The sequence below is a fragment of the Diadema antillarum genome, unplaced genomic scaffold (assembly GCF_040938485.1).
Source record: "Diadema antillarum isolate AM-2024a unplaced genomic scaffold, OU_Dant_1.0 seq00000150_RagTag, whole genome shotgun sequence".
In the NCBI taxonomy this organism is placed as follows: domain Eukaryota; kingdom Metazoa; phylum Echinodermata; class Echinoidea; order Diadematoida; family Diadematidae; genus Diadema; species Diadema antillarum.
The window spans coordinates 993779-1007041 of record NW_027271223.1 but is presented as its reverse complement, the minus strand read 5'-3'; the positions used below and the strand labels follow the sequence as shown (position 1 = coordinate 1007041).

At 41.4% G+C, this 13263-nt stretch overlaps 1 protein-coding gene across 1 annotated transcript; it reads right to left on the bottom strand.

Annotated features, from left to right (window-relative positions):
* Positions 1 to 710: 710 nt before the first annotated feature.
* On the bottom strand, positions 711 to 11042 carry LOC139727771 (alpha-amylase A-like). The gene is made up of 4 exons (XM_071638749.1): positions 10909 to 11042; positions 9214 to 9425; positions 2729 to 2899; positions 711 to 2233 (listed from the first exon to the last, which is right to left on the bottom strand). Exons 1-4 carry the CDS (start codon positions 11040 to 11042, stop codon positions 711 to 713), a joined length of 2040 nt encoding a protein of 679 aa, XP_071494850.1.
* Between the last annotated feature and the right edge of the window lie 2221 nt (positions 11043 to 13263).

The window sequence follows — 13263 nt, the reverse complement described above, 5'->3', positions numbered from 1 at the left end:
TACAGTTGAGATCGACAGAAATGCTTTTCACTGGAATAACAAAGCGCCTAACATCGGGAAACAAGATGGAGGAAAAAGCGAGAGTAAATGCCATGTAATTATGTTTATGCTGGCTATTTAATGTGTGAACGCTTTGTCAACTTCTACTGTAAGTGAAGAGTTATCTGGGAAAAAAATGAAAGTTTGAAAGAGCAGCAGAGGCCTTTCTTTACTAATGCTTAGGAATTTATCCAACTTCATTACCTACTTGATAATACATCTACATGACCGATTTACCACACAGACCATTACTACAATTAATGTTTAGGAGATTCCTTACGGATAGTCCGCGGTTACTAAGTACTTAAGGACTAGGTACATCTATACATTGTGTATGATAATTATTTTGTGGGGAGAATTGCAAAACCGCGTAAAGCTAACTTACTTATATATGACAATTATATATGATAAGAATACTCTGTTGAGAATGTATCGAAATATTATCTAGTCAGGGTTCTAATCTCATGTACGAAACAGAGGAGAGGACCTAAACTTCATTTTACAATAGTAAATTTTAAAGTGATTCAACGTTAACAAATTGGCAGTTTCATCGTATCCATTTTCCAAAATGAAATTTAAATGGTTTTACGTTTTAGTTCTACGGAAAACAGGATTGAACTACAGTGAAGTGGTGTTAGCAGGTAGGCAGGTACAGAACCACTGTACCAGGACTAAAACGAATTGATTTCACAGGAGTTGTCATTGAACGAAAATTTGTTGATATAACCACAGCGAGCAAAGTGGTTGCCAGTAGAGTATGGTTTGGTACCACCTGCCGAACCTCCACAACTGGATTGCGAGCGGTCTGATTCCCAACCTTCTCCTCCCTCGACAAAACCTTTGAGCTCGAACCAACCGTCCTCAGTCTGACTGCAGTCCATGTCGACATCCAGCATCCAGTAGTGGTCTCCCCATTGGTTCATAGGGCTGTATCCGTATCCTTCATTGTCGCAAGAGCTGCCGTGGGATGGGTTGTTGGTTGTCCACACCAGTGGAGTACCAGTAGCATCAGTTGTCTGGTCACTTTCCGAGCCATACCAGTCCAAGTAATCGTCGCCCTGCCTAAGAGTATTGAGCCTGGTGTCAGTACCTCCGGTCCTGTGGACGATTGGGATGGCGCATGGGCTTGTATCTGCGTTTTCTGTGCAACCAGACCTCTTATTGTGGTCAATGCCACCGCGGATGAACATGTCTTGTCCCGTGGAAGTCTCCTTGTAGATGAAGATTAGTGTACGAGCATAGCCAGTTGGTGAAGTGTGGTCGCCACCTGTGGGTTGTGTCACTGGATTACCACCATCACTGTCTGCCTTTGCTCCGACATGTATAGCAACCATGGAATCTTCTCCAGATGGTACAGTGATATGAGCGTATCCACCAGACACGTAGACAGTTGTACCAGTGCAGCCACCGTACCCATTGGGATCACCGCTGATGACATCACAGTAAGCGCCATCTGGCAGCCCAGTGTAGAAGTCCCTTGACATTTCTTCTTGGCAGGTCATAGCAAAGAATGCTTGGCTACCTCTAGAAAAGGCGATCTGGTGGTAGCCGTTATCCCACCAGTTCGAGACGGGTTCCCAGCCTGCATAAGCGCTGAAAGTGACCATGTTGCGGATCTGGCGCCAGCGATGCTCACACACCCACCCGCCACCGCAAGTACTATCGGCATTTATTGGGATGCTTCCGCCGGGCGGACCTTGATCAGTGTCGCTGAAGCTATAACTGCTCATGATCCTCTTGGTGCCATAATTCCAGGCCAGCATGAAGGCTATGGCCCTCTTGTAGGAGGCAGGATCTGTGTGCGTCACTATGTCTCCGCCACCGCCGTGATTTCGCTGATTGTCGTGATTGTCCACAAACACTACGGCACACACACTGGGCAGGAAACCCCATGCCTCTCCGAAGTTTGAGAAGTATGCGAGATTACTTTCACATCGACCAAGCCTGCTAATATCGACGGAATGCCGAAATTCAGTGACGTCACCTATATGTGTGTACTGGCTGCATGTGATAGGCTCCCCTGTATTCATGTCGATAACCTCCTGAAAAACGTATGGCTTTCCACCCCACCAGACATCCTGAAGTTGGCCTACAATAGCTTCGAGGTCACCTGGCCACATGTGCTTGGCAGCGTCAACGCGGAACCCAGCAACCCCATATGATACGTACTTGTTAAGAAAGGCAACAATTTTACCTGTAATGAAAGAAAATGAATACCTAATCTTATCTTATATTCTCTTAATATTTTTCATCTGACTACACAACAACACAATATTCTATTATCTTCATGTTTTTGAAGTCATTGAGGTAATGGGTTATTAGTAAAACGTTTGCTTCGAATAATCTTATACCTCATTAATGCGAAAGTTAAATCTGAAAAAAACAACAACAAACAAACACGCTGAGAACTTATCGCAATAACGTATACAAGGAAGCAGTGAAGCCCTATCGGAAATACCAAAGTAACGTGATTGACTGAAACTTGATACGCATCGGGTAAAAAATCATTTTGATATGGCTCATTTCTGGTACTCCGACAAATTTGCACAACACAACTGCACCTTGATAACTGACTTGATTAAATGGTGATTGCTTGAATATTGTGTGGCTGTGACTTATACCAAAGAGCTGTAAAGTTTTCGCATCTCTTCAAAAATATGTGAATAAATTCGTAGTACATCAGACTTACCTCGTACGTAGTCGGAGCCCACGAAGAGGTCATTCAACCCAACTAAATTGCAATTTCGTACTTCGTTCACATCGTAGTAGTTGTTTATTTCATTGTTGTAAGTACCACAATATCCGAGAGGAACATTGAAATCATACGTGCCGTAGGGTACACCCGGAAAATAATAGTCCCCTGCAATTATGGATAGATGCAGAAAAAAGACATCAATAATGACTGAAACTTCAGAATAAGTAGGGGGGGGGGCGACAAATGCAAAATCTATATACGCAACACACGGTAACATACGCCTTTACACATTTTCCAAAGTTTCGCCCACATAGAATGTAACTAAATACTCATAAATGTTAGCTAAGTGCTAATAAATTTGAAGACCTAATCAAATGGTTCCGAAGTATGTGCTTTCCCCAATAATCTGATCATGTGAAGAGTTCATTCCTGAGCAATTTTGATTTTGCGCGAACGTCTAAGCTTTTCGGACTTTTGCACTATTTTGAATTTGTTAATCAATAACTTAGAAGTAATTTCCTCGATTTCGGAAAAAAATACTTATACTTTCACCACCTGTGGCGCACTTTCACAAATGATTTGTGAGACAATACTTGTTAGTACAAAGTCGAAATCAGCTCAGCGTCTGCATGCTAGCGATTCAACCAAGCTCTCGGAGAAGGCAGCTGCAGCCTATAAGCAGTTATGTATGCGGCCCTCCTGCTGCTCGGCGGCAACCGGTGGCAACCACACGTTCGCACGAAACGAGAATTGCTCAGGAATGAAAACATAGATTAGAAACACACACACAAATCGGTAATCAAATATTTTCCCCCTAGAGACTCACCGAACCCCCCCCCCCCTCCATCCACTTCGTAATTTGCGTATGACTGTACGTTTATATCTATTCAAATGCATATACAATGTATATATATGTATATATATGTAGGCCTATGTATATATACATGTATATATATATATATATATATATTGTAACGAAATTCGGTGGAACCGATTCGATTTAACTGTTCGATTAGTATTTGTTATGATCGATAGTGTCTATAACATAGTAAGGGGCACAATATCGAAACGTTGGACAAACGTTTCAAGGTGGTAGTGCATCATTATGAGTTTAAACACTTGTTATCTAAAATGTGGTTACTTGTTTGTCATGGGCAAGTTTGGACTATTTTAATACCAATTCCGGTTTAGACCGATGATACATGCCGAATTATAGTAACCATGTACAGGAGATACTGTTAAAACGTATAATCATTGTACGAATTTTGTAACCACGCCAACATTGTAAATAATTTGAATGACTACTGCAGGTATTCTCTGCGTCGCTTACGGCCGTGCGGGATTGCCTCCTCATTCCGCGAAAGGAGGAGAGGCATATAAAGTGGCCGTTGTGTGACATAGTCCGCAACAAGTAGCCCATGTATGATACATTTCCAATGTGTTGTTATTGTTTGCTTCTATATGTAATAAACTGTACATGTGTTCCTGTAATGCTGACTTCACTGTGTCTTCTTGAGTGTTCTACCACGATACAACAGCTTGGAGAGTAGTGGTACATATTCCTGAGAAGACCAACTAGCAAGTCATTGGATTTCGGGCATATTGGTAATGTGACTTGTCGCATAGTCCGTGCCCAATCCAAGTTCCAGTCGTCGTCATTGGATTTCGGGTATATTGGTAATGTGACTTGTCGCATAGTCCGTGCCCAATCCAAGTTCCAGTCATCGCCTGAGGAAGTTGGTAACGGTGCGATATAGCACTTTACCCCGTGCCATCAACGATACCTGTGCCACCATATGGTAACAGGTGTTCCACGTTAGCGTGACTGAGTTGGTAGCAGAGTTGGTAACAAAACTTGGTAGCAGAACTTGGTAGCAAGAGTTGGTAGTAAAAGTTGGTAACAAAATAAGTGTACCAATTTAACATCCTCTACAAGTGACGTTTGGAAGTGACATTATCTAAGTGATGCTGAACTTTGTATGTGTGCCGCTTGTGTTGGTGAGCTGCTTCTGACACAACATAATACATGGTGTATAGCGTACAGACTAGTAGTTTTAATAATTTAAAGGGATCGTTGTAAACTGCAACAAAACGAACCCCGCCTACTCGAACATCCTGACACGGCTCGCGGAGACATTTGTACAAACATTCAAATACACTCTTTTAATTCACGACGAGAAGGCGAGTTCGTCACACATGGTGTCAGGAGTGGGATCCCTATTTGTAACTTTTGTATGAATAAATGTAGTTAACTGTGTTTTCACTATGGCACGCGAAACGCCATTGTTGGAGTTGTCACTTTTGCTGGAGAGCAAGATTAGCGAAATCGACGACTTGATTGCCCAGGTGTCAGAGTCGGTGCGCAAACAAACTGGAGTAGCATCAACTTCGGTTTCTAACTTACGCTGCTCACCGATGACACTTGGAGGGCGCCATAACCAGTCGTCACTGCCATCCCCACCAGTGGTGTCACCTCAGCTGTTTGGAGATGCGAATGGAGAGGTGGAGTTGTCAGCTCCGCCATCGGCAAAGCTGCTACCTCAGCAGCATCAAACTCCAATGCAGCAGTCGCATTCATCTCGTACAAGTGACCAGCCTGTTACATTTGGAGGACAACCAGATGAAATGCCACACCAGTTTGGCCCGAACCAGCGACGTCGAACAGAGCTCTGGGACCAGAGACGTCATTATGATGTTCAGGGCAACGGAACCAGCAAACCGGCTGTCATACCAGACAGATATGATGGCAAAGGACCTGTGCTGGACTATCTTTGCCATTTTGAAGCTTGCGCTGGAGTTAACCGCTGGACGGAAGTGGAAGCTCTTCAATATTTGGCTGCCAGCTTGAAAGGAGCTGCTGTCAAAGTACTAGCACAGCAGACGGGACGTCAGTTGACGTACCAAGAACTCGTGAACCGCCTGAAGCACCGCTTTGGACCTGTTTCGCATTCAGAAGTATTCCTGGCAGAACTGCGTACCAGGCGACGCAGACCGAAGGAAAGTTTGCAGGAGCTAGGACAGAGCATTCGCGAGCTTACATCCATGGCATATCCTGAATTCGAGGAAGCGGGTCAAGATAAATTGGCTCGAGGTCACTTTCTCGATGCTATAGTTGACCAGGATATCCGAATCGGCCTCTTCCGGGCTCAGCCTCGTACGCTCGACGAGGCAATCCAGGCTGCTCTCAACACAGAAGCCTTCCTGCGGATGGAGAGCGACCGTTGGCAGTATAACCGTGTCTTGCTGTCACAGAAGGAAGAACAAGATGTGGCTGTGAAGGATGAAGACACTGCTGACAAATCCATGGGGGTGTCTGAAAATAACACCACTCTCATGATTGAAGCAGTGAGCGATCTCATAATGAAGAGGGAGAAGGAGCAACCAGCGCCAGTGCCGAGAAACGACTTCGCATTAAAGACTGAGATACTCCCTAAAAGCGAACAGAAGGAGGACAGTCAGCCTTCTGACAAGAAGGACACATCCAAGGAGGGTACGAATCCTCCAGACGACGGGTGCACACCAGCCAGAGAGGCATCCGAACCAGAGACATCTCAACCGCCACTACCTAGTTCCCCAACTTCACTTCTGTCATCCACGTTCCAGAAAGGACTGTACGTGAAGTTGAACGTGAATGGACAGGAGGTGATGTTTCTGGTAGACAGTGGTGCATCGCAGTCATATGTCTCAGAAGGAATGCACCTGCGAATGAGACCTGAGCGAAAGCCACCACTTGAACCAGTGACAAGCATCGTTCGTCAAGCAGATGGATCTCGGCTGAAAATAAAGGGACATGCTACCATGGAACTTCAGCTTGGCTCTTGCTTGTGCCATGTTGACTTGGTAGTAGCTGACATAAGAGCTGAGGGCATCCTTGGTCTGGATCTCTTGATTGGTCTGGAAACCACGCTAGATTTTGAGAACATGCAGCTGCATACGCCATGGGTATCTCTCCCATGTATAAACAATGAGAAACAGATATGTGCAGCAACGACAGCACCGACGTTGGTAAAAGGGACAGCGCCAGCCAACCTTACCAGTCTTGCTGAGGACGACACAGAGACCACGCCTCTCGACGAAGGTATAACTCAGAATCGTGTGCCGCCACATCTGGTGGACTGCTGTCAATGCAGTTTGACAGAGACTCCCCCAGAAAGTAATTCATCGGCATGCCAGCTTCTGAGAGACGACTCAGAGGTGTTCTCTAAAGGCCGAGCAGAGCTGGGAAGAAGGGCTACACTTCGCCAGCGTGTCAACATCAGCAGAGCAGCACCAGTACGAGTGTGTGACGACTCTTCCTCACCTGCACGCTATTCTCGGTCACCGGGAAGACCACCTGATTATCTACCCCGATCGAGGAGCCGCTCTCCGTTGAGGCACGTCCGTTCTTCTCGTCGTACATCGGATTCATTCTGGCACACCATGCCAGGGTAAAATGTGACATTTCTCGTGTCGACCTGTCTGCTGCAAGGGAGCAGCCCGGTCAGGAAATCAAATGAAGAGACTGTTGAACTCTTAAAAGATGAGTTTCTGACGAACAATTAGTCTATATTATGACAGTTTTGGACAGCTTTGAACTAAAGACTGTAGCTGTCTCATTACGTTATTATGGACTGTACATAGAGTTTTGCAAAGGAGCAAAACGTTCAATAATGTTTGTAGTAGTATATTTTTGTTGTCATTTTTTACTCTCTATGTGTTCGGCTCCAGGGACGAAGCCTGCATGGGGAGGGAAGCCATGTAACGAAATTCGGTGGAACCGATTCGATTTAACTGTTCGATTAGTATTTGTTATGATCGATAGTGTCTATAACATAGTAAGGGGCACAATATCGAAACGTTGGACAAACGTTTCAAGGTGGTAGTGCATCATTATGAGTTTAAACACTTGTTATCTAAAATGTGGTTACTTGTTTGTCATGGGCAAGTTTGGACTATTTTAATACCAATTCCGGTTTAGACCGATGATACATGCCGAATTATAGTAACCATGTACAGGAGATACTGTTAAAACGTATAATCATTGTACGAATTTTGTAACCACGCCAACATTGTAAATAATTTGAATGACTACTGCAGGTATTCTCTGCGTCGCTTACGGCCGTGCGGGATTGCCTCCTCATTCCGCGAAAGGAGGAGAGGCATATAAAGTGGCCGTTGTGTGACATAGTCCGCAACAAGTAGCCCGTGTATGATACATTTCCAATGTGTTGTTATTGTTTGCTTCTATATGTAATAAACTGTACATGTGTTCCTGTAATGCTGACTTCACTGTGTCTTCTTGAGTGTTCTACCACGATACAACAGCTTGGAGAGTAGTGGTACATATTCCTGAGAAGACCAAATAGCAAGTCATTGGATTTCGGGCATATTGGTAATGTGACTTGTCGCATAGTCCGTGCCCAATCCAAGTTCCAGTCGTCGTCATTGGATTTCGGGTATATTGGTAATGTGACTTGTCGCATAGTCCGTGCCCAATCCAAGTTCCAGTCATCGCCTGAGGAAGTTGGTAACGGTGCGATATAGCACTTTACCCCGTGCCATCAACGATACCTGTGCCACCATATGGTAACAGGTGTTCCACGTTAGCGTGACTGAGTTGGTAGCAGAGTTGGTAACAAAACTTGGTAGCAGAACTTGGTAGCAAGAGTTGGTAGTAAAAGTTGGTAACAAAATAAGTGTACCAATTTAACATCCTCTACAAGTGACGTTTGGAAGTGACATTATCTAAGTGATGCTGAACTTTGTATGTGTGCCGCTTGTGTTGGTGAGCTGCTTCTGACACAACATAATACATGGTGTATAGCGTACAGACTAGTAGTTTTAATAATTTAAAGGGATCGTTGTAAACTGCAACAAAACGAACCCCGCCTACTCGAACATCCTGACACGGCTCGCGGAGACATTTGTACAAACATTCAAATACACTCTTTTAATTCACGACGAGAAGGCGAGTTCGTCACAATATATATAGGGCCTATATATATATATGTATATGTATACATATATATATATGTATGTATATGTATACATATATATATATATATATATATATAAACCTATATGTGCATGTGCGTGCGTGTGTTTTTGCATGCAGAGAAAATAAGAGAGATATTCTGTTGTTCGCAGTCGACTTGCGCACTGTATTGAAAAATACAGATTTTACTTTAGTAATTTTGCTTGCAGCCGGAGGAGCAATCTGCCTCTGGTGAACTTTACATTTCTGCTCCGTATTAAACCAAAGAGTCTTCTGATAATAAACTTGAATACCAGATTCAATACGTATTCATGTTGAGAGAAATGGATAAAGGTTGTCACCAAATGTCCTGTTCATTATTGATGAGAGCTGTGTCATTCAAGTGGATTCAATATTGCACAGCGTTTGTCCCATTATATAAATAGTTTAGTTTGATAAGAATGAACAAATTTCTTATAACTATGAAGTTTAATAACTTAAATGTGGACAAATGCCATACACTTACATGCAGCCATGTGATTGATGACAACGTCAACATAAATGTTAACGCCAACTGCATTGCAGCGCTCTACCATACTCTGGAACTCCCATTCAGAACCGCTTCGACTATTGAGGTTGTACGAGACAGGTTGGTATCGGGTCCACCACTGACTGCCATCAATATGTTCGTTTGCCGGAGAGACTTGGACGCCTCCAAAGCCGTACGGTCCAAGGAATCTGTGGTGTATTATGTTATAGCCAGCTTTCCGTTACAGCATCCAGAACATGACTTCAGTGAAGTTTGCATCCTTTGAACATAACTTTGCTGGTGGTCGTACAAAGAATAATTAATGTAGCCCACTATTTTTAATGTCATGACAAGCATTTAGGCTGCAGTGCCATCTATACAACAACATTCCCTGTGGTTCCACATTCAGAGGGATACCAGATATCTTACGCTATGTTTCTGTTCTGCTTACTTAAAAACCAGTAATTAAAGTCCTATATTGTTTAAGATTACTACAGAACAGCTAGAAACAAAACAACAAAAAATGTCCGCACGGGTTTCTACTATTTTACTTAATACACTCAGCAAAAAAAGAAAGTAAACACTTTTTCGAGTTCAAAATTTTCATAAAAGATTTTCATGAAAATCAATATATTTTATACCATATTAAAGGTAATTTAATTGGCTATCAATCTAGTAGGTCAATATAAAAGGAAACTTTACACATGAGTGAGCACATTTGTTTTTATCCTCCAAAGCACAAAAGTAAAAATGGCAAAAATTGACATATTGTCTTTCATTTGCAAATGCCCTTTAAGACATCAACAATAACAAAAGACCAGTTTAACACAATGAGAGACACAAAGAAATGGCAAAAATCAATTTGTATTCTCTTAATCTCTTTATAACCTCAAACAAAATAAAAGTAGGAAACTTCAGGGCGGAAAATAAGAATTTTTACTGAACTCAAACTGCAAGTGACATAGGGAGTAAGGGCACGAAGATGATTAAATGAACAGAATATCTTTATTTCATTCATTCAATTTAGTAATTTAAGAATTCATAAGACAAATTCAAGAACCAAATATGATTTACAATTTTCCTAATTTGAATATTCAATTCAAAATTCTACCATTTTGGCTAATGCTGCTTATTCTCTCATTTCATGCGAATTTGGATTTTACAGAACATTCTTCATTTTCCTCCATCATTTTTAGCCTTTATTGATCTTTTCGGCTTTAAAGAATTTATAGAGATCATAGGTATATTTTTGCAACTGAATCCATGTTCATTATTGTGTCAAATTTGTCTTTTGTTCTTATTGTTACATGGAAGAGCATTTACGCATGAATGACAACTTGATCATTTTTGCAATTTTCACTTTTGTGCCTTGGAAGAGAAAAACAAAGGTGTTCACCCATGCGTAAAGTTTTCCTTTTTGTTGACTAATCAAGTTGATAGCCAATTAAATTACCTTTCATATGGTATATAATACGTTAACATTTCACCAAAAATTCTATGAGTAATATCAACTTGAAAAAGTGTTTACTTTCTTTTTTTTTGCTGAGTGTATTAGGGGCCATAACTTTTTCTTCAAATAACCATAGCTGCATTGGCTAAGTGTTGGTTACTTTGATTCTCAAAGCAAATAATGTTTTACCCTCGTTAGTTATGCTGTAGCTGATGATTCATTGGCACTTTCTTAGTCTTTACCTTTCACATTCTTCTGCGATGTCGTTCCATGGCCATTCGAAGAGGTGAACAATGACGTTTCCGTTTCGGAAGTTTGCGTCAAACTGTGCAACGGCGCCGGCCACGAAGGCCAAGAGTAACAGGGAGATTTGCATCTCTTTTAAACAACTCTGGATCCTGTATAAGCTGCTGGAGAATTCACTGAAATTAGATAACAAACCAACAAGGACATGTTTACAGAAACCAACTTGCAACACATGTACTTTAATTCCTGATAGCTAATTCAGTTCAGTTCAGTTCAGTTCAGTTCAGTTTTTATTTCTGCATTTCAAAATCAATACAAATCAACAAATCAACAAAATACTTACATAGTCATTTACACAGCTAATATTCGTAACGTTTGGATCTTACACACATTTTCTTCTTTTTTTTTCAAGAACGAATATCATATATGAAAGGAAGCAATAGGAAATGATAAAAATGAAATGCAGGGGACCATCATCATAAGCTAAGCTTGACGAGGAAGATGGCCCCAGGTAAAGAGATACATAAAGAAAATCTTGCCACTCACTGAGTGGGGGGTAATTGTGCAAAGGGCACAACGAAGAGATACATAAAGAAAATCTTGCCACTCACTGAGTGGGAAGTAATTGTGCGAAGGGCGTGCGGTGCAGTGCGGTGTGTGCATTGTGTTGGGATGAATCTTGGTTTGTACGTTGAGTGTTATTTTGTGTATCAGTGTGATGAGGTGAATGTTACTTCAGTTATGGCCGTGAACTCATTGTTTAGGGTGTTTGTTGACCAGGTGGTATGAATATTTATGTGTCAGAAGTATACTGGATTATGAGGGTGTTTTTTAGTTCTCGTTTGAAAATGTTCAACGACGTACGTTGTTTTAAATTAGGGGGTAAAGAATTCCAAATATCTGGTCCATTGTGCTTTAATGATTTCTGAGCTAAAATGATTCTGGGGTTTTCGAGATGGTAATCGGACGACTGACGTGTTGGATATGAATGAACGGTGAAATTTGGAGTGAAAAAGCCATCAAAATTTTTTGGAAGACAATTAAATGTATATTTATACATAAAATTCTTCCGTAGATGAAATGTCATAGAAAATCTTCAATTCAATTCAATTAGATTAAATTAAATTAGATTCAATTCTATTTCATTTTTCGACAAAAAAAAAACAAGCAAAAACAATTAAACGTATAAACATCACTTTTTGTAACAGAAAGTAAGGTTCATAAAATTATGTAAGATGAAAAGAGCGTACAATAAATGCAGAACTTTATGATGATTAAACATTGTCATAAGACTCAAGTGATCAGAGGTAAGCCAACAATATGCAAAATTCGAAAAAGAAATGGAGGGATCCACTAAAAACAAAGCTTGTAGGATATGGGCCCCTCAGAAGAAAAAAAATCTTATGGGGCATCATTGTTTATCATTAAAAGAAAATCCTTCCAAACCCGTTCAGGAGATAATTCGCATATACCTCACGCAATTTGACACTGTGCGTATGCGCATAATTTTATGTGCATACAAAAGCCAACGTCAGGAACTTTTGCAAGTTAAGAATACAAAAGAAGCAGTGATGGGGACTCACCGATCAACTAAGAAAGATGGTAGATCACTTGATAGATGGAAAGTGACTGAATGCAATGGCCTTGGAGATGAACATGATATAAAGATATTAGCCGAAGTCAGTTAAAATCATTCACGACAGTTTTCGGCTCCGCCTTTTCTTTGTGCATAATGATTACACACATCTAATTGCGTTTTGCGAAACTCATCATCAATCAAATTGATAACTATCTCAACGGGGAGGAGACAAAAATGACGACTAACCAACCAGCGGAAGGAGACGGGGCCCCATTTCTTATCGGTTGTTGAATCCTCTAGAGTACATGATACGGTGAGACTTGAACATGTGGTATCTTGAGATTAGGAGTATGTTGTTGCCGTGTCTGGTGCGAGTTTGATGGAAAATTAGAGCAGCAAATACATGTTTATCAAAAGCGATTAGATACTTGATTCGCCCCTGCACAAGTTGTATGAAACATCTTCAGGATTGAAACAAACACATCACACCTTGAAGAAGAAGAAGAAGAAGAAGAAGAAGAAGAAGAAGAAGAAGAAGAAGAAGAAGGCAGAGGAGGAGAAAGAAGAGGAGAAGGAGGTTGAGAAGAAGAAGAAGAAGAAGAGTATTTTATGTATAAATGGCTAATTAGTATGAAAAAATTTAAGCTACATCTCAGAATATGTACTTGGGATTTATGGTTCTAACTGGCATCACAAAGGTTGCATGTGTGTGTGTGTGTGCGTGTTTTATAATTAGCTATGCCTGACGAATATGACAGTAAACTGTCGAAAG